A 20484-nucleotide genomic window follows, 5' to 3' on the forward strand; every position below is an offset into this window, starting at 1 on the left:
TGCTGTCTGAACTGCTGTGCTTTTCCAGCTCCATATCTACTGACACCGAGTCACCTTGTTCAACTCGATTCTAGTCCAACAAAACACTCCTGCAGCTCTCTGTGAAATGGTTGACATTAGGTTTAGAAAATACTCTCAATTTTTTTTTATACAAGCGTTAAAGCGATGTTGACTCTGCTGATTGGGCCAGCATTTATTGCTCATCCCTGGTTGCGCTCAAGAAGGTAATGAGCTGCCTTCTTGAATCGCGGCAATCCATTTAGTAGAAATATATCCAGAATGTTATTAGGGAGTGTGAGAAATGAAACACGTTGTTTCTGCAGGTAAGGATGAATAGTGGGATCTTGCAGAAGCAGAAATTCACGAGATTTTGTAGCAGAATTAGGATTAATAGTGGGATCTTGCAGAAGCAGAAATGCACAAGATTTTGTAGCAGAAGTATATCATTAACCAGAGATTAGGTTCTGCAAAGATGGCAGTTAGCACGACCAGAAACATTCTTTCTGCAGACAAGGACATGGTAGAGATAAGGGTGTTGTAGCAGAGGCTTATTTCTGCAAACCTGAAAATTCACACGTACAGCACGTCTAGTGCTCTTTAAGATAGCCAAATAAGGATTGCAGTGAAAAAAAGGGAATGGGGCCTTCGGCCGGCAGTAAAGGGAACAATAAACAAGGGCTGTCAGGCAGGACGGGGAATGATAGGATAAGACCAATGGGAGCAGGGAGGCGTGATTCTGCAACTCGTAAATTGTATAAGAATGTTTAACTTTCTTTGCATGTGTGCGCCTGTCTAGCAGACACCCTTTCTTGCAAGATTGTACAGAATAAAATTGTCTTGTTTCCAGGGCTTTGTCTCAGGCTGAATTTGTGAGCAGGGACTGTTTCTCACGGGGAGGAAGTTACAGGATGTTGACCTAGTGACCACCAAAGGAAGGGCGATATACTTCCGAGTGAGGAAAGTGAGTGGCTTGAGTGGAACTTGCAGCCTCGACTTGTACGCACCGTCCTTGACATTCTAAGATGGTAGTTGCCATGGGTTTAGAAGCAGCTGTTTAAGCAGCCTTGGTGAATTGTTGTAGTGCATTTTGTAAATAGTAAACTCTGCTGGATATGACTATGGTGCCAATTATGAGTGCTGCTTTGCCCCGAGTGGTGATCTTGTACTGAAAGGAAGATCTAGATGAAGCAGCTGAAGATGGTTGGCTCTATCACACCATCCTGAGGAACACTTGGAGAGATGTGCAATAAATACTGGAGAACCTCAGCTAGTCTAGCAGTATCTTTCGAGAGAAACAGTTAGAGCTTCAAGTCCAAAATTATTTTTCTTCAGAACTGAACTATGTTCTTTATGCTGATGACAAAACACGATGAGAATCAAGTGAAATAGTCAGACATGGTGCCCAAAGCAAATGACAAAGGAAGTGTTAGTGGTAGGACAGGAAAGATGTCTTGGAGCTGAGATGAGTGGCCTTCAAAAACTATACCCATCTTCCTTTGTGTTAGGTATGTCTCCGACCAGTGAATTGCTAGTCCAGCAACAATACCACTACACCAAAAAAGCCTTGCTAAAAGCAAAGCTACTGGACTGGAAAATAGCAAAGTTCAGAGAGATAAGAAATGGCTTGGTCCAAATTAACAAAATAAAAAGTTAGTCAGTCAATGGATTGACCAAGCAGCAATATCGATCTTCAATCAGAGATGAATAGAGCACAAAAAAATACAATTTAACAGTAAAGTATGCCACAAATAAGCAGCTTACATAAGTAATATTAAAAAAAAATCCACCAGGGAAGTGATAAAGTAGATTTGAGGGAGTAGGAGGGAATTTAATAAAGGCTAGCAAACAAAAAAACAAATGCGAGAGTAATGGCATCTTTTAAAAAGAAAAGATTTGTCAAAATATGAAACAGTCTTAAACTAAATAGTACAAACCCTCCTAAAATTGCAACGCCGAAAAACTGTCTCATCAAATCAGATCGGGAATAAAGCATTATTTTAAAATAGCTTTAATCTTTTTTTTAAACTTAATAAAGCTCTCTTTTGGTCATGATGCAAGAGCTGAAAATTTAGAACTATTGTGGCAAGACATTTCTCTCAGGAAGTGCTGCAAAGGTTAATTTTAATACATATTTGTCATTCCAACAAAATATTTTCTTACCTCATACAAAGAGAACACTCAAAATCTGCTGCATCTACTAGATTCTTAGTTAATGTTCTCTCAAAATGTAGTGCATAGAATGGTTGTTCGGTATCTGAATAAAAAGAACATTTCAAGTAAGAAAAGTTAAAAATGAAATGATCATTCATAACTAAATATTCTCAATTGAGTCACAGGAATAAATTATTTTCACAACTTACGAGGGCATTTTTGACAACATAAAGTGGTTGGCAAAGCTATTTAAATCCATTGTCTTTTATAAACATTCAACTTTTCCCTTCAAGGGAAATGGTAGTGGAGGTATTGGTAGTTTATAAATTAGTTTTAATTATTTCCTTAACTAATTGAGCTTCAGGCCTAGAGGTCCCAAATATATCTTAAAGTGGTGATATGAACTGGAAATACAAAGTTGAATCAATAACTAACCCCGCTTTTGGCGTTTACTCTTTGTATAGCCAGTTCCCTTTGTTTCTTGATCGCTGAAAGGCAACTTTCTTTTCAGTTGAACTGCTTTTTCTCGGCATGTAAGCAGTGGGGCTGAAGGAACGCTTTTGAAACCAACAAGATTTTCCACCCTATGTAAGAACTGAACAGATCGAGTCCAACTCAGACATGCTAACTCTCCCTCCGAATTTTTCGGCATACTTGACATCTGCTGATTCAGAACAAAAATTTATTCGTACAGAAAAATGCTGAAACATTCAACTTCTCTCAAAACAACTGATATCAGTAAAAATGCATCAAAACTTCAATCTCTTTCAATCACATCTAATTGAGAAAACTGATCACAGTAATCTCATGGGCAGCATACTAAGTATTACACAAGTATTTGCTGTAAGTCAGAAACAATGAAAAAGAAATTAGCTTTGTAGTTATCTAATTCACTCAACAGCATAAAAATTCTTGGGTATCATTATATTAAATTAGATTTTATATTGTGGTTGTTCGCTTACCAAGCTGGTTCATTAGTTTGCAGACTTTTCATTACCCTGTTGGGCAACATCATCAGTGCAGCGTCTGATGAAGCACTGTTGTGTTTTCCTGTCTGATATTTAAACTGGATTTGATTAACTCATTTCCAGTTTTCCTTCACAGTGGTGTACATACAGGGTCTAGTTCTTTGTGTTTGTTGATGGCCTTCTTAGTGGAGAATCAGGCCTCTAAGAATTCCTGTGCTAGGAGCCTGGTGTTGTCCCAGTCGAACTGGTGGTTCTCCTTATCCGTGTGAATTGACATGAGTGTATTGGTCATACCTTTTTGTTGCTAGTTGGTGTTCATGTACTCTTGTGGCCAATTTTCTTCCTGCCTGTCCAATGTAATGTTTGTCGCAGTCCTTGCATAGAATTTTGTATATTATGTTGGCTCTGTCCATATTGGATAAAGGGTCTGTGGTTTGAGTTAGCAATTGGCATAGGGTTGATGTGGGTTTGTATGCTAAACTGATGACCAATGGTCGTAGGAGTTTTATGAAGTTTTATCAAGAATAAATATTAGCCTAGCTGATGTCCACATCCTGTGAACAAATGTATTTTAAAACGTAGCTCAGGAACAAATCTGAGGTATTAAATGTTTCTCCAAATACAAACATATGGAGTTCAGATTAAAATAAAATCACCTGCACAGACTAAATTGAAATAAACTGAATATTCAGATCATGTTTACGACAACACAAACACCATCTGTATTAGTCATTTGGTAGGACAGAACTTTGGTAGTACCAAAATTGCCAGTGAAAAGTTTTTCATCTTGCACTCAGGTCTATGGCAAAAATACCAGTTTAAAGGAAGAATAAACATCAAAGCTGTAGGAGAGGAAAGAGCTGATTTGTTGACAAGTGGATTCGGATTGGTAGTAGTGCTGTCTGGTTTAAACTTAAATAAAGCTTTGCAGTTAACTAGCAGAGTTAAACAGCATGGAAAGAAACCCTTCAGTCCAATTTGCCCATGCTGACCAAGTTTCCCAAACAAAACTAGTCCCATTTGCTTGCATTTGGCCCACATCCTTCTAAACTTTTCCCATTCATCACTAATCTGAAAGTCTTTTAAATGTCATAACTATACCTGCATCTGTCACTTCCTCTGGCAATTCATTCCACACACGAACCACTGTGTGCGAGAAAAAAAATTGCCCCTCGGGCCCCTTTTAAATTTTTCTCCTCATCTTAAAATTAGGCCCTCTAGTTTTGAGCTCTCCTACCCTAGGGAAAAAAACCTTTGCTAATCACCTTATCTATGCCCCTTATGATTTTATAAATCTCTAACATCACCCCTCAGCTTCCTATGCTCCAGTGGAAAAAATCTCAGCATATCCAGCCTCCCCATACAATTCGAACTGTCCAGTCCTGGTTACAACCTTGTAAATCTTTATGGCACCCACTCAAATTTAATAATATTCTTTCTAGAGCAGGGCAACCAGAACTGTACACTGTACTCCAAAAGCAGTCTCACAACATCCTGTACAATCACAACATAACCTCACGACTCCAATACTATGAACTCCATGAACTACCTTGATAAGTACAAGATGAAAAGCTGCAATGTATTTTGTCAGCATTACTTCAATTACGTTGCAGATGAGTACCTACACTGTAATGTCCAGCCAACTGGAAAAATCCTTATTTTTTGTTAAAAACATTACCTTTTCCACATCTACTTTTGCTGGAGTAGAATCTTCATCCAAGGCAAAACACTGAGGAAATGACTGTACAGCTTCATCGATCAGCCCCATGGTATACAGGACTCTAGCTTTTCCAAAGTATCCCTGAAGAAGTTAAATAATTTTTAAACACGCTTATGTATAGAGTTCAAAATGCACACTGTACTCCTCGTAAACTGTGGCAGATTCAATAACAACCTTTGTTTTGAATTTCAAACCTATCCTTTGACATAACTGGAAAGAAAAGAATACTAAGGTCAAGATAAAAAGTTATTACTAGCCATTTATTGACACTCAGAATTCTACATCTTGAGTTTGAATCATTGTCACATTTTGATTGCTTTGTTTTAACATTCTCAGGCTACTTAAATCATGTATTATCCAAATAAACAACAACTTCTTTGGCACAGAAAATGTGATCAACTGAACTGTGAAACACTGATGAGGAATAAGATTGCAAAACAACTCATAATTAGACGGGTAGCAATCACCCTTGGAACTACAAAACCCAGAGGAATCATGCATTTAACTGTATATTGCTCAAAAAGAAAAAGACCAATATAACAAACAGGGATTACTTCAGTAATAATGGAATAACAAAGAAAAAGTCCTTAGGTAACGATGACGATGGACAATGCAGTGTTAAAAGCAATACAAGACACATTTACAAGAGAATCTGAGCAAACAGTTTAATGATAGATGCCTAAATTAGAATTTCAATATAAGCATGTAATTCTAAAATAGAAACAGGATAATCTGAAATATTCAGCACGTCTCACATATTCTGTGAAACTGAATGACTTCCGATCCAGCAAACAAATGTTTAGGGAAGGAAATCTGGCATCATTACCTGGTCTGACTCTTACTTTTTGACTTGCAACATGAAACATGGTATTTCAATTGTTCATGCTCTTTCCTCTTTATCACATACCCTTTGTTTTTCTTCCCATAACCTTCTTTTCAATTGCTGAAGATCTACCACTTCTAACTTTTCCCAGTTCTGATAAAACAGATCATCGAACTGAAACAGCAACTTCGTTTCTCTCTTTTTAGTCCTTGTGAGACCTGCTCAGTACTTCCATTATTTTTTCTTCTGACAGATTTTCAGCATCCATAACATTTCACTTCTGTATCAGCACAACATTCACACTATCTTCTAAGGGGAGTGAAATAGCTCTTTAAACAAAAAAATTTACACGATGAAGGTACAATTATTTTAGAGCTAAACTATACTGCTCTGAACCTTCTATGCACAGTGAAAACACTTGTTTCTCAAGTATTCTGGGAACCAAGTCCAAAAGGTTTGCTAAAGCTAGTAAACATTAACACTGAATGTGATGCTTTAAGTTTGTTTTGCAGTTTAAAACTGGGATCAGGCTAATAATCGACTCAAAAGCTTATCTGAGCTTTACTGATGCCTATAAAGTAATTTTTGTAATTACATCCAAAAGACAGAATCATTTCCAATCTGGCACACAGGACGAGCATAAGGGAAATAGAGAAGTAATAAACTTGCATTGCACTTCACCTGAAGTCTCAGGAATACACCAAACGGATTACATTGGAGATGCTACTCTTCTGTATCAAAGTTCACATTAACACATCCACAGGACACCAAAAGAATTTGACAATCTTCTTTCAATAGTAACATGGTCACAGAAGAGGCAGACAACAGCTGACAAAAAAGGAAGCTCTGACAGTGCAGTGCATTGATAATGAAGTATAGTATCCTGTTAATATTTAGATTTTATGCAATGGAGATAAAAGGGTCAAATTACAGGATGCAATGATTATGCTAAACTTAAAGGAGAGATAATAGAATAAATTAGGTTGGTATCCAACTTAATCAGGATTGGGTAAAATTGTTGTTTCCTATTTAGGTATGCAATACATAATTATAAAATATAGAAAATAGTCACCTCTGGCCAAGCAGGCCTTCTTGAACATACTGCTTCCATATCCTCCCATGCTTCTTTGAACTGTTGAAGCTTAGCATACGATTCAGCCTTATAGCTTTGTATGGCCACATCACTGGGTTCTAAAAAGTTAGACATCAAGTACAAATCAACAATCGGCATTCTGAATCAAACTAGAAGTTTATTCACAGAACATCAGTCATACAGTTCAGAAGAGGCCCTTTGAGTACATACTGCGTGAATTAGTTTACAACTGACACTAGTCCCATTTTCTCCACATTTGGCCCATAGCTTTGAATGTTGACACTTAAGTGTTCATCAGAGTACTTTTTTTAAAAGACTGTGAGGTTTCCGGCCTCAACTACCCGCTCAGTCAGTCCATTCTAGAACACCACCAACCTCCGGGTGAAAATGCTTTTCCTTAAGTCCCGTCTAAACTTGCTGCCTTTCACTCTAAAGTTAGGTCCCCCTTGATATTCACCCTTTGACTAATGGGAATGGATGCTTTTTATTCACCCTGTCCATGCTCTCTAAAATCTTATACAATCCTATCAGGTTCTCCCCCTTAACCTTCTCTGCTGCAAAAAAAAACACCCAAGTTTCTCCAGCGTCTCTTCGTAGCTGGAATGCTCCATTCCAGGCAACATCCTGGTGAAGGAGCAAATTACAGCAGATGCTGGAATCTGTATTGAAAGCTACAAATGCTGGTGAACACAGCCAGTCAGGCAGCATCCTAGTGAATCTCCTCTGCATCCGCTCCAGCGCAATCACATCCATTCTATAGTGTAGTGACCAGAACTGTACCCCCTATTACAGCTGTGGCCTAACTGATGTCCTATACAGCTCTGATGTGACGTCGCTATTCTTATAATCTATGCCTCAAATGAAGAAGGCTACCATCCTGTAGGCCTTCCCAATTTCCCTATCAAGCTGTTCTGTCACCATCAGGAATCTGTGTACAGTGCCCCAAGATCCCTCTCAGCTTCCTCACGTCCTGCCATTCACTGAGTACTGCGTTGCCAATGACAACCTTTTTTGCAAGTTTTCAAGAAGAAAAAAATGATTCTGAAATTGCATAGTCCCAAAGGAATAGCTACCGCCCTGGTGCTATGGTCCAGATTTTGCAGAGTAGCTACAAGTTCAGCCAGAGAATGTAGGCCTGGTGGTATCAATTACTGAGTTTTGTGGAGGGCAGCCTATAGCAGTTAATGGCGTCCTGAAAGGGAATTTTAGGCAGCTAGGAAGGAAACTAAAAAGCACTTGAGCCTTAGAATCAGAATCTTTACAGCAAAGAAAAAGGTCCTTTGGCACATTGTGTCCACAGTGATCAAACATTCATCTATTCTAATCTTGTCTTCCAGTATTATTCAACTTCCCAGTAACCTTATGACTACTGGGATAAGAAAGTGTGGAGCTAGATGAACACAGCAGGCCAAGCAGCATCTTAGGGGCACAAAAGCTGACGTTTCGGGCCTAGACTCTTCATCAGAAAAGGGGGATAGGGAAGAGGGTTCTGAAATAAATAGGGAGAGAGGGGGAGGCAGAGCGAAGATGGATGGAGGAGAAGATAGGTGGAGAGGAGAGTATAGGTGAGAGGTAGGGAGGGGATAGGTCAGTCCGGGGAAGACGGACAGGTCAAGGGGGCGGGATGAGGTTAGTAGATAGGAAATGGAGGTGTGGCTTGAGGTGGGAGGAAGGGATAGGTGAAAGGAAGAACAGGTCAGGGAGGTCGGGATAGGCTGGGCTGGTTTTAGGATGCAGTGGGGGGGAGGGGAGATTTTGAGGTGGGTGAAATCAACATTGATACCATTGGACTGCAGGATTCCCAAGTGGAATATGAGTTGCTGTTCTTGCAACCTATGGGTGGCATCATTATGGCACTGCAGGAGGCCCAGGATGGACATGTTGTCTAAGGAATGGGAGGGGGAGCTGAAATGGTTCGCGACTGGGAGGTGCAGTTGTTTATTGCAAACCGAGTGTAGGTGTTCTGCAAAGCAATCCCCAAAACTCCGCCTGGTTTCCCCCATGTAGAGAAAGCCACAACAGGTACAGCAGATGCAGTATACCACATTGGCAGATGTGCAGGTACACATGTGCTTGATGTGAAAAGTCATCTGGGGCCTGGGATGGGGGTGAGGAAGGAGGTGTGGGGGCAAGTGTAGCACTGCCTGCAGTTGCAGCAGAAAGTGCCGGGTGTGGTGGGGTTGGAGGTGACTAGGGGGAATTCTCTTTTGGCAGTTATTGTGGGGGGTGGGGTGTGAGGGATGAGTTGTGGGAGACATGGTCAAGGGCGTTCTCGACCACCGGCAGGGGGGGGGGGGGGGGGGGGGTGGGGAGAGAGACTTGCGGTCCTTGAAGAACGAGGACATCATTACTCCCAGTTCAGCATGAGAACAGAAGAATAGATTGACTGATTGATTCAAAATGCGGGCATCAGGGCCAGTTCTGCGCAAAGGACACCTCAATAAGATGGTGGACCTGCATCAAAATGGAGCCAAGACTAATATCCTTACAAGGAAAATTGCTATCGCAGTTGGGCAGGGTTTAGACTGGACTGGCAGATGAAAAGGAACCACTGTGGGAAATCACATTGGAGGAAACAAAACTGCAATGGAAATAAAGGGGTAATACACAAAATTACAAAGTAAAAGTTGTGAAAGCAAACATCAAATAGCAGACTGCAAAATAATGTTAAAAAGGCAGAATTAAAGGTACCCTATCAATGTACACATGATTAAAAATAAAGTTGCTGTTTTAAAGACACGAATTCAAGTTAACAGGTATAATTTATTTATTATTACAAAGATGTAACTAAAGGGTAACCAAAATTGGGAATTGCAATTATTCAACATTTCAGAGGCATAAGTGAAAAGACAGATGAGGTGGGATAGTGCTCTTAATGAAGAATGTGATCAGTATAATAGTTAGGAAGGAACCTACATTGAAGGATCAAGGTGTAGGAGAGGTGAGGAGCAGAAATGGACAGCAAATATTGACAAGTTTTTTTTAAAAAAACAGGCCACCAAACAGTACAAGTAGTAACGTTGGGCACAGTAGAAATCAGGACATTAGAAATGTATTTAATGAGAGCGATACAATAATATTGGTTGAATTCAATTATGCATAGACTGGGTAAACCTAATCTGCAATAATAATGAAGAGCATGCAATCTTCCAGCAGTATGATGAAGAAACAACTAGGAGTTGGGATATTTTAAGATTTAGTATTGTGATGAGAGTAACACTGCAGTAGTTCAAGAAGCTAGTTCACCACCACCTGTTCAAGGACAATGATGAGCAATAAAATGATAGGCATTAAGGGTCACTGTCTCAGTCATGTCTTTTTCTACACCTCATGAAGGCAAAAAACATGGTCTGACAAATTCTGGGAAGATGACATTTTCAATCTTGAAAACAAATTACTTTGTTCAGTTTTAATTACTATTGACTTCTCTCAAGCTTGTGATTTGGTCTGGCAATTCCTCTTTCTCGACAGTCATCTCTCCACATTTTTAACTGCCTAGTTGGACGCTTGTTTTCATTACCGTCTGAGAATGCAAGTACAGTATGATCCAGTGCAAATCAAAACTCAAACCGATTAAAAACTGGAAACAGTGATGTCACACAATAGAAGCAACTCTTACTGCCCACTGAATTTTGAAAACGTAAATGATTTGATCACGGTTACCACATTTTACACCACCCCCGACAAACTCCACTTTAACCTATTTGATTGCACGATTATTTCAGAATACAGAAAGAGAAGCTGCAAGAAATGCCCTGGCAAATAAACGGGACTCAACGCAACAAAGTGTCACAGTCACTTCTGAGTAACCAACTGTAAGTACTGTTTACATAACAAGAACACCGCCCTCTTGGAAGGGAAAGGCTGCACGCCTATGAATAACAGAAGTTGTCATTGCTTCATCCTTACGGTCCGAGAGCAGAAATCAAAGTGCAAAAACCGTAAAAGAAACAATACGCCAATCAGTCTCCTGGAGGAGTTGAGTTCTTGGCGGGGGCAGTCTCCATTTATAAAACACACGGTTCCGTTTACACAACGGGAACAGTCAGTCACAGGGAGTGAACCTTAAAGAGACCTCTAAGTACACCAAGTGTCCCCACTCACTCAGTTCCAGTTGCTCCAGCAGGGTCAATGCCTCTGAGAAGCGGCACTGGGCCAGCAGCTCCTCCAGTTTGATTTTATCCCGGGCCAGGCTGACCTCCGCCGGGAACCACTTAGTAATCAAGTGGCTCAGAATGACGTTCGGTCGCAGAAACTGAGCGCTGGCCACCTCCTCGCCACAAGCCGGGCAGCGAGGTCTCCTCCACAGGCAGCGCCGGCACCAGGTGTGCCCACAGCGCAGGGTGACAGGTTCGGCCAGCAACTCCCCACAACAGCCGCCACACTCCAGGAGGCCTTCCCCAGCCGGGACACCAGCTCCGTTTGGGCCGCCAGCTCTTCTTTTGAAGCGGTGCAGGAGACAGTGCACCAGGTCACGCAACTGGTCAGGCCGCAATGACCTTTGTTCCCCAGCCGTGGGCCCAGGCTTCTTCCCGGGATGGACAACGCCGGTGGGTCCGGGAACAAGAGCTCCGCACGGAACCACTGACATCGCTCGAGTGACGGGCGCATGCGTTCTCCGCCCCTCTTGCGGCTGGCACGTGCTCGAGAGCGCAGCTGTCATTGGAGGAGACCGAGAGAGGGGAGAAGGCTGTACAAACAGTACAAAATAACTGCGGCAAAAGTTTCATAACATGGGAGAGGGCGGGGCACGCAGACAGATTACAGTCTGACTGGGTGTAGAACAGCCAGAGTACAGACTGAGTGTGGGTGAGGTCGGCCAGGCAGACAGATTACAGTCTGACTGGGTGTAGAACAGACAGAGTACAGACTGAGTGTGGGTGAGGTCGGCCAGGCAGACAGATTACAGTCTGACTGGGTGTGGCACACATAGAATACAGAGTGTGGGTGAGGTCGGCCAGGCAGACAGATTACAGTCTGACTGGGTGTAGAACAGCCAGAGTACAGACTGAGTGTGGGTGAGGTCGGCCAGGCAGACAGATTACAGTCTGACTGGGTGTAGAACAGACAGAGTACAGACTGAGTGTGGGTGAGGTCGGCCAGGCAGACAGATTACAGTCTGACTGGGTGTGGCACACATAGAATACAGAGTGTGGGTGAGGTCGGCCAGGCAGACAGATTACAGTCTGACTGGGTGTAGAACAGACAGAGTACAGACTGAGTGTGGGTGAGGTCGGCCAGGCAGACAGATTACAGTCTGACTGGGTGTGGCACACATAGAATACAGACTGAGTGTGGGTGAGGTCGGCCAGGCAGACAGATTACAGTCTGACTGGGTGTGGCACACATAGAATACAGACTGAGGGGAGAACAATGTGACGTGTGGGACAGGCAGGTGGACAGAATATAGTGTGACCATGTGGGGCAGTTAGGCAAAGTACCACCTGACTGAGTGTGGGACAGACAAACAAACAGACAAAGGCTGAGCGTGGGACATACACGCAGAGTAGAGACTGACTGAATATGAGACAGACAGAGATAATGGGAACTGCAGATGCTGGAGAAACTGAGATAATAAAGTGCGAAGCGGGATGAACACAGCAGGCCAAGCAGCATCTTTGGAGCACAAAAGCTGACGTTTCGGGCCTAGACCCTTCATCAGAAAAGGGGGATGGGGAGAAGATTCTGAAATAAATAGGGAGAGAGGGGGAGGCAGACTGAAGATGTATAGAGGAGAAGATAGGTGGAGGGGAGAGTATAGGTGGGGAGGTAGGGAGGGGATAGGTTAGTCCGGGGAGGACGGACAGGTCAAGGGGGCGGGATGAGGTTGGTAGGTAGGAAATGGAGGTGTGGCTTCAGGTGGGAGGAGGGGATAGGTGAGAGGAAGAACAAGTTTGGGAGGTGGGGATGAGCTGGGCTGGTTTTGGGATGCAGTGGGGGGAGGGGAGATTTTGAAGCTTGTGAAATCCAACACAAGTCCTCCTCCTGGACACCACCCTCAGGCCTCCTACCCTCCCTTGACCTCTTCATCTCCAACTGCCCTCTAGATATCAATTGCCACAACCTCTCCACCCCTCTCACCCACTCCAACCTCTGTCCTGCAGAACGTGCTGCCCTCCACTCCAACCCCAACCTCACCATCAAACCCGCAGACAAGGGAAGCGCAGTTGCAGTTTGGCGCACTGACCTCGACATCGCCGAGGCCAGACACCAACTCTCCGACACCTCCTCCTACCGCACCCGGATAATGATCCCACCCCCGAGCACCAAACCATCATCTCCCAAACCACTCACACCTCATCACCTAAGGAGACGTCCCACCCACAGCCTCCAACATCATTGTTCCCCAGCCCCGCACTGCCCCCTTCCATCTCCTTCCCAAAATCCACAAACCCACCTACGCTGGCCGACCCATTATCTACGCCTGCCCCTGCCCCCTGAACTCATCTCCAACTCTCTGGCTTCCATTTTCTCCCCCTTGGTCCAGGAACTCCCTACCTACGTCCATGACACCACCCACGCCCTCCACCTCCTCCAGAATTTCCAATTCCCTGGTCCCCAACACCTCATTTTCACCATGGATATCCAGTCCCGATACACCTGCAGTCACCATGCAGATGGCCTAAAGGCCCTCCACTTCTTCCTGTCCCGCAGACCCGACCAGTCCCCCTTCACCGACACCCTTATCCGCCTGGCCGAACTTGGCCTCACCCTCAACAACTTCTCTTTCGATTCCTCCCACTTCCTACAGACAAAGGGGGTGGGCATGGGTACCCACACGGGCCCCAGCTATGCCTGCCTCTTTGTAGGTTACATGGAATAGCCCCTCTTCTGCACCTACACTGGCCCTAAAACCCACCTCTTCCTCCGTTACATTGATGACTGTATCTGCGTCGCCTCATGCTCCCAAGAGGAGCTCGAACAGTTCATCCACTTCACCAACACCTTCCACCCCAACCTTAAGTTCAACTGGACCATCTCCAACACATGCCTCACCTTCCTTGACCTCTCTGTCTCTATCTCAGGCAACCAGCTAGAAACTGATGTCCATTTCAAGCCCACCGACTCCCACAGCCACCTAGAATACACCTCCTCTCATCCACCTTCCTGCAAAAATTCCATCCCCTATTCCCAATTCCTTTGCCTCCGCCACATCTGCTCTGAGGATGAGACATTCTACTCCTATACACCCCAGATGTCCTCGTTCTTCAAGGACCGCAAGATCCCCCCACTGTTGTCGAGAACGCCCTCGACACAGTCTCCTGCATTTCCCGCAACTCATCCCTCACACGCCATTCCCGCAATAACCGCCAAAAAAGAATCCCCCTAGTTCTCACATACCACCCCACCAACCTCCGCATACAACGTGTCATCCTCCGACACTTCCGCCATCTACAATCCCACCCCACCACTAAAGACATTTTTCCATCCCCACTCTTGTCAGCCTTCTGGAGAGACCACTCGCTCCGGGACTCCATTGTCCGCTCCACACTTGCCACCAACCCCAGCACACCCGGCACTTTACCCTGCAGCCGTAGGAAGTGCTACACTTGCCCCCACACCTCCTCCCTCACCCCCATCCCAGGCCCCAGGATGACTTTCCACATCAAGCAGATGTTCACCTGCACATCCGCCAATGTGGTATACTACATCCGCTGTACCCGTTGTGGCTTCCTTTACACTGGGGAAACCAAGCAGAGGCTTGGGGACTGCTTTGCAGAACACCTATGCTCAGTTCACAATAAACAACTGCACCTCCTAGTCGCGAACCATTTTAACTCCCCCTCCCATTCCTTAGACGACATGTCCATCCTGGTGCCACCTGCAGTGCCATAATGATGCCACCCGAAGATTGCAGGAACAGCAACTCGTATTCCGCTTGGGAACCCTGCAGCCCAATGGTATCAATATCGATTTCACAAGATTCAAAATCTCCCCTCCCCCCAGTGCTTCCCAAAACCCACCCAGCTCATCCCCGCCTCTCTAACATGTTCTTCCTCTCACCTATCCCCACCTCCGACCTCAAGCCACACCTCCATTTCCTATCTACTAACCTCATCTTGCCCCCTTGACCTGTCCATCCTCCCCGGACTGACCTATCCCCTCCCTACCTCCCCACCTATACTCTGCTCTCCACCTATCTTCTCCTCTATCCATCTTCAGACCGCCTCCCCCTCACTCCCTATTTATTTCAGAATCCTCTCCCCATCCCCCTTTTCTGATGAAAGGTCTAGGGCGAAATGTCAGCTTTTGTGCTCCTAAAATGCTGCTTGGCCTGCTGTGTTCATCCAGCTCCACACTTTGTTATCTTGCAGACTGACTGCGTTTGGGACAGTCAGGGAAAATACAAACTAACTGCCTGGGTTATAGGCTGACTAACAGAATGACTGAATGACAGACTGACAATTTGACAGAGTGACTGATGGTATGTCAGGGTACCTCAGCCACGGGTCTCCAAATCATTCTGTTACTGCAAAGATCATGGGTGCTCACCACATTTCAGAAGTAGTACTTGGAGGGGCAAAATAGTCCATGCCTGCTTACAAAATGGCATACAGAAGCTTTTCAAAACTAAGCAGCCTGTTCACACAATGATATACGATGGTACCTTTGAACAAAGCAGACAGAAGGTCAGTAAAGGAATGCTGTGTGCTCCCATCTGAGGAAGCTCTGATAAAAGGATGCCTAAGGACAGATAAGTGACTAATTTTAACCTTATTTTAAAAGGATGGTTGTTCCAGTAAATGAATAGCATGAGGTCCTAGATTAAGTCCCTCGGCAACTGCAAAAGTAAACAGCTAAAGTTACTTTGTAGTAAATAGTTGCTTCTTTGAAACTATCTGCAATATTAAATAGACTCTAGTTTAAGTATCCTTAATCATAGAAGTAGTTTTCAATATATAAACAACGTATAATGTAAGCATTAGCGGAAAAGCGTTTAAACCTAGATGTGAAAGTTAATTAGGCTCAGGAAACACTTAATCTTATGCCCTAAGCAAGATAGAATGTTCACAACCCATTAATTACAACGTGCTAAGAGTGTAAGTAGCTGCACAACTTTAGTTTTTATAACTAGATTTATAATAGAAATTAACCTTATAGCAATTAGTCAAAAGTAATTATCTTCTGTATTTTCACGCATCTAATTAGGACAGTGGGAAATATTAGAAGAAGCACTGAATTTGATAAAATAAACTGCATGTGGTGCAACGACTAGTAGAATTCACACTGTCCTTAGAGATAAGAAGCCTGAGACAGATCTGAAGGAATGTGGCCAGTAAACCAGAGCAAATCCAACATAGCCAATTGCCACTCCATCAGTTTACTGTCAATTGTCAGTAAACTCATTGAAGATGTCATCAATAGTGCTATCTAGCAGTACCTGCTCAGCAAGACCCTGTTCAGTGACACCCAATTTGGGTTCCGCCAGGGCCACTCAGCTCCAGACCTCATTACAGCCTTAGTTGAAACATGGATGAAAGAGCAGAATTCCAGAGGGTGAAGTTAGGGTGACAGCCCTTGACATCAAGGCTGCATTCAACTAAATGTGATTTCAAGGAGTCTAAGCAAAACTGGAGTCAATGGGAATCGAAGCCAAACTCTCTACTGATTGGAGTCCTACATGGCACTAGACAAGATGGCTGTCGTCGTTGGAAGTCAGTCATCTCAGCTCAAGGACATCCCTGAGGAATTTCCCATGGTAGTGTTCGAGGCCTAATAGTCTTCACCTGCTTTATAACTGAATTATCTTATAAAGTCAGAAGTGGGGATGTTTGTTGTTGATTGCACAATATTCTGCACCATTTGCAACTCCTCAGATACCAAAGCAGTCCATGTTCAAATGCAATAGATCTGGCTAGATAGATCTGGCTAATATCTATCTTGGGCCAACAAGTTTCAAATTAATACTCACTTGAAAAGGCATAGGTTAACTAGGGTGATTAGTATGGCTTTGTCAGAGGAAGGTCACGCCTAACAAATTTGTCAGAATCTTTTGAAAATGTGATCAAGTGTGCCAATGAGAGAAGTTCAGTTGATGTAGTTTATATGGATTTTAGCAAAACTTTTGACAAGGTCCCACATGGGTGATTGCCTGAGAAGCTTAAAGAACATGGATTTGAGGGAAACTTGGTGAAATGGATCAGAAACCGGCTTAGTAATAGGACACAAAGTGTAGTGGTTTAAGGTTGTTCAAGCGACCAGCAATGTCCCACAAGGATCAGTACTGGGACACTCATTGTTTGTTATATACATAAATGATATAGATGAGAATGTGGGGGCAATTTTAAGCAAATATGCAGACAACATCAAGATTGATAGCGTGATTAATAATGAAGAAAATGGTTGTAAGTTACATGAAGATGTTGATGGGTTGGTCAGAAGGGAACACAGTGGCAGATGATATTTAACCTAATAGGTGCGAGGTGATGCATGTCAGAAGAAGAAACAAGGTAAATTAGTAATTAATGGATGGCAGGACACAGGATAACTTAAAGGAGCAGGGAGAGCTTGGGTTAATTATTCACATATTCCTCAAGTTGGCAGAGCATGGGAATAGGACATTTAAGAACAGATATGGGATACTTGCATTCATCAGTCGTGGCTAGGAGTATAAGTGCAAGTAGGTAATGTTGGAGTTGTACAGACCATTGGTTAGGCCACAGCTGGAGTACTGTGTATGGTTCTGGTCACCTTGCTACAGGAAGTATGTGATAGTAGTAGAGGGGGTACAGATGTTGCCTGCGGTGGAGAAATTGAACTGCAAGGAGAGACTAGAAGGCTTGGATTATAAGATAATAAAATGTGAGGCTGGATGAACACAGCAGGCCAAGCAGCATCTCAGGAGCACAAAAGCTGACGTTTCGGGCCTGGACCCTTCATCAGAGAGGGGGATGGGGAGAGGGAACTGGAATAAATAGGGAGAGAGGGGGAGGCAGACCGAAGATGGAGAGTAAAGAAGATAGGTGGAGAGAGTATAGGTGGGGAGGTAGGGAGGGGATAGGTCAGTCCAGGGAAGACGGACAGGTCAAGGAGGTGGGATGAGGTTAGTAGGTAGATGGGGGTGCGGCTTGGGGTGGGAGGAAGGGATGGGTGAGATGAAGAACCGGTTAGGGAGGCAGAGACAGGTTGGACTGGTTTTGGGATGCAGTGGGTGGGGGGGAAGAGCTGGGCTGGTTGTGTGGTGCAGTGGGGGGAGGGGACGAACTGGGTTGGTTTAGGGATGCAGTAGGGGAAGGGGAGATTTTGAAACTGGTGAAGTCCACATTGATACCATTAGGCTGCAGGGTTCCCAGGCGGAATATGAGTTGCGGTTCCTGCAACCTTCGGGTGGCATCATTGTGGCACTGCAGGAGGCCCATGATGGACATGTCATCTAGAGAATGGGAGGGGGAGTGGAAATGGTTTGCGACTGGGAGGTGCAGTTGTGTGTTGCGAACTGAGCGAAGGTGTTCTGCAAAGCGGTCTCCAAGCCTCCGCTTGGTTTCCCCAATGTAGAGGAAGCCGCACCGGGTACAGTGGATGCAGTATACCACATTGGCAGATGTGCAGGTGAACCTCTGCTTAATGTGGAATGTCATCTTGGGGCCTGGGATAGAGGTGAGGGAGGAGGTGTGGGGGCAAGTGTAGCATTTCCTGCGGTTGCAGGGAAAGGTGCCGGGTGTGGTGGGGTTGGAAGGCAGTGTGGAGCGAACAAGGGAGTCACGGAGAGAGTGGTCTCTCCGGAAAGCAGACAGGGGTAGGGATGGAAAAATGTCTTGGGTGGTGAGACTGAGGGGGTACATAATTGAGGTATATAAGATTATGAGGTGTATGCATAGGGTGAATGGAGAGCAGCAGTTCCCCTTAGCTGAGTGATCAATCATGAGAAGATATAGTTTTAGGGTAAGTGACAGGAGATTCATGGGATTTGGGAAAAATCTTTTTCAGTTAGCAGGTAGTGGGAATCTGGAACGCGCTGCCTGGGAAGATAGTGGAGGATGGAAACACTTAAAAATATTTTGATGAGTACTTCAAATATCATAATGTTCAAGGAGAGAGGACAAGTGCAGGCAATTGGGATTGGAGCACTTTTAGCTGTAGTTATGTCAATGCAGACTCGATGAGTCAAAGGGCATTTTCTGCATTGTATGAATCAATGAATGTAAGTTACAAGTAGACTTTGCAACATACAATTTCACCACCACTCTTTAATATTCAATAGTATTGCCATCATTGAATCCCTCACTATTAACACTGTCGGGGTTACCGTTGACCAGAAACTAAACTGGAATTGCCAGATATCGACGCTGAATGTATCTGAATAGAACAAAGGAACAGATCAACATGTGATAGTGCAGTAGCTATAGCCAACCAGATGATTCACTTCAAGTGCTGGAGGATCATGCTGCGTAAAACTTCTGCTGTAGCAGATTAGGATACAAACTTTGATGAGATAATCCTCAGTAGAACATTGATGGGTATGGGTTAAAATAAATAGGTGATACATTAGGAAACCTGACAGAAAGCTTGCAATCACTATTGAGGAGGATTCCATTACCAACCTAGAACAGAGTTTTGCACTCAACCTAAATCCCCTTTTAGTCAGCATTGAAATAGTAGCCAATGCCGTTTGCACATTTGTGAACCAAAGTATATGAAGTATACAACATCAGCAATGATCCACAAATGTGCAAACGGCATTGGCTACTATTTCAATGCTGATTAAAAGGGGATTTAGGTTGAGTGCAAAAGTTTTACGCAGCATGATCCTCCAGCACTTGAAGTGAATCATCTGGTTGGCACTATCACATGTTGATCTGTTCCTTTGTTCTATTCAGATACATTCAGCGTCGATATCTGGCAATTCCAGTTTAGTTTCTGGTCAACGGTAACCCCCACAGTGTTAATAGTGAGGGATTCAATGATGTTAACTGATAATAAATATGACTACAAGAACAGGTCAGAGGCTAGGAATAGCAGGTATCTCATGATCCTGACTCCCCAGAGTCTATCCATCAGGGTAGTGAAGAAGGCATTTGGTTCACTTGCCTTTAATGCTCAGTGCATTGTGTACAGGAGTTGTGATGTCCTGTTGTGGCTGTGCAGGACATTGGATAGGCCACTTTTGGGATAACACATTCAGTTCTGGTCTCCCTGCTATAGGAAAGATGTTAATTTTGAAAGGGTGCAGAAAATATTTACAAGCATGTTGTCAGGGTTGGTAGGTTTGAGTTACAGGGAGAGGCTGAATATGATGTGGCTACTTTCCCTTGAATATTGGAGGCTGAGCGGTAATCTTAAAGAAGTTTATAATGTCATGAGAGGCATGAATAAGATGAACAACTAGTGCCTTTTTCCCAGGGTATGGGAGTCCAAAACTAGAGAACATACATTTCAGATGAGAGGAAAATTGTTTAAAAGGGGCATAAGGGACAACCTTTTCACCCAGAGGGTTGTGTTTGTGCGGAATGATCTGCCAGATGAATTAGTGGAGGCTGGTATAATTAGAACATTTAAAAGGCATCTAGATAGGTATATGAACGGGAAGGGTTTAGTGAGAAATGGGCCAAATGCTGGCAAATGGGACTAGAATAATTTAGGATGTCTGGTCAGCATGGACGAGTTGGACCAAAGAGTCTATTTCCATGCTGTACAACTCTGTGACTCCATCTGCAAGGCACAAGTCAAGAATATTCTCAACTTGCTTGGATGAGTGCAACTGCACCAACATTCAAGGAGCTTTTTATTT

General features: G+C 43.9%; 1 protein-coding gene across 1 annotated transcript in view; it reads right to left on the reverse strand.

Annotated features, from left to right (window-relative positions):
* The window catches only part of lonrf1l (LON peptidase N-terminal domain and ring finger 1, like), a 35817-nt gene extending 24399 nt beyond the window's left edge, over positions 1-11418 (reverse strand). The window contains exons 1-5 of the mRNA XM_048529831.2: positions 10860-11418; positions 6735-6853; positions 4798-4920; positions 2587-2815; positions 2161-2254 (exon numbers count right to left, since the gene is read on the reverse strand). Of these exons, the coding sequence (XP_048385788.2) occupies positions 2161-2254; positions 2587-2815; positions 4798-4920; positions 6735-6853; positions 10860-11418 (1124 nt within the window). The remainder of the gene's footprint in view (positions 1-2160; positions 2255-2586; positions 2816-4797; positions 4921-6734; positions 6854-10859) is intronic.
* Positions 11419-20484: the final 9066 nt, after the last annotated feature.

Source organism: Stegostoma tigrinum, chromosome 1, assembly GCF_030684315.1.
Source record: "Stegostoma tigrinum isolate sSteTig4 chromosome 1, sSteTig4.hap1, whole genome shotgun sequence".
NCBI lineage: Eukaryota > Metazoa > Chordata > Chondrichthyes > Orectolobiformes > Stegostomatidae > Stegostoma > Stegostoma tigrinum.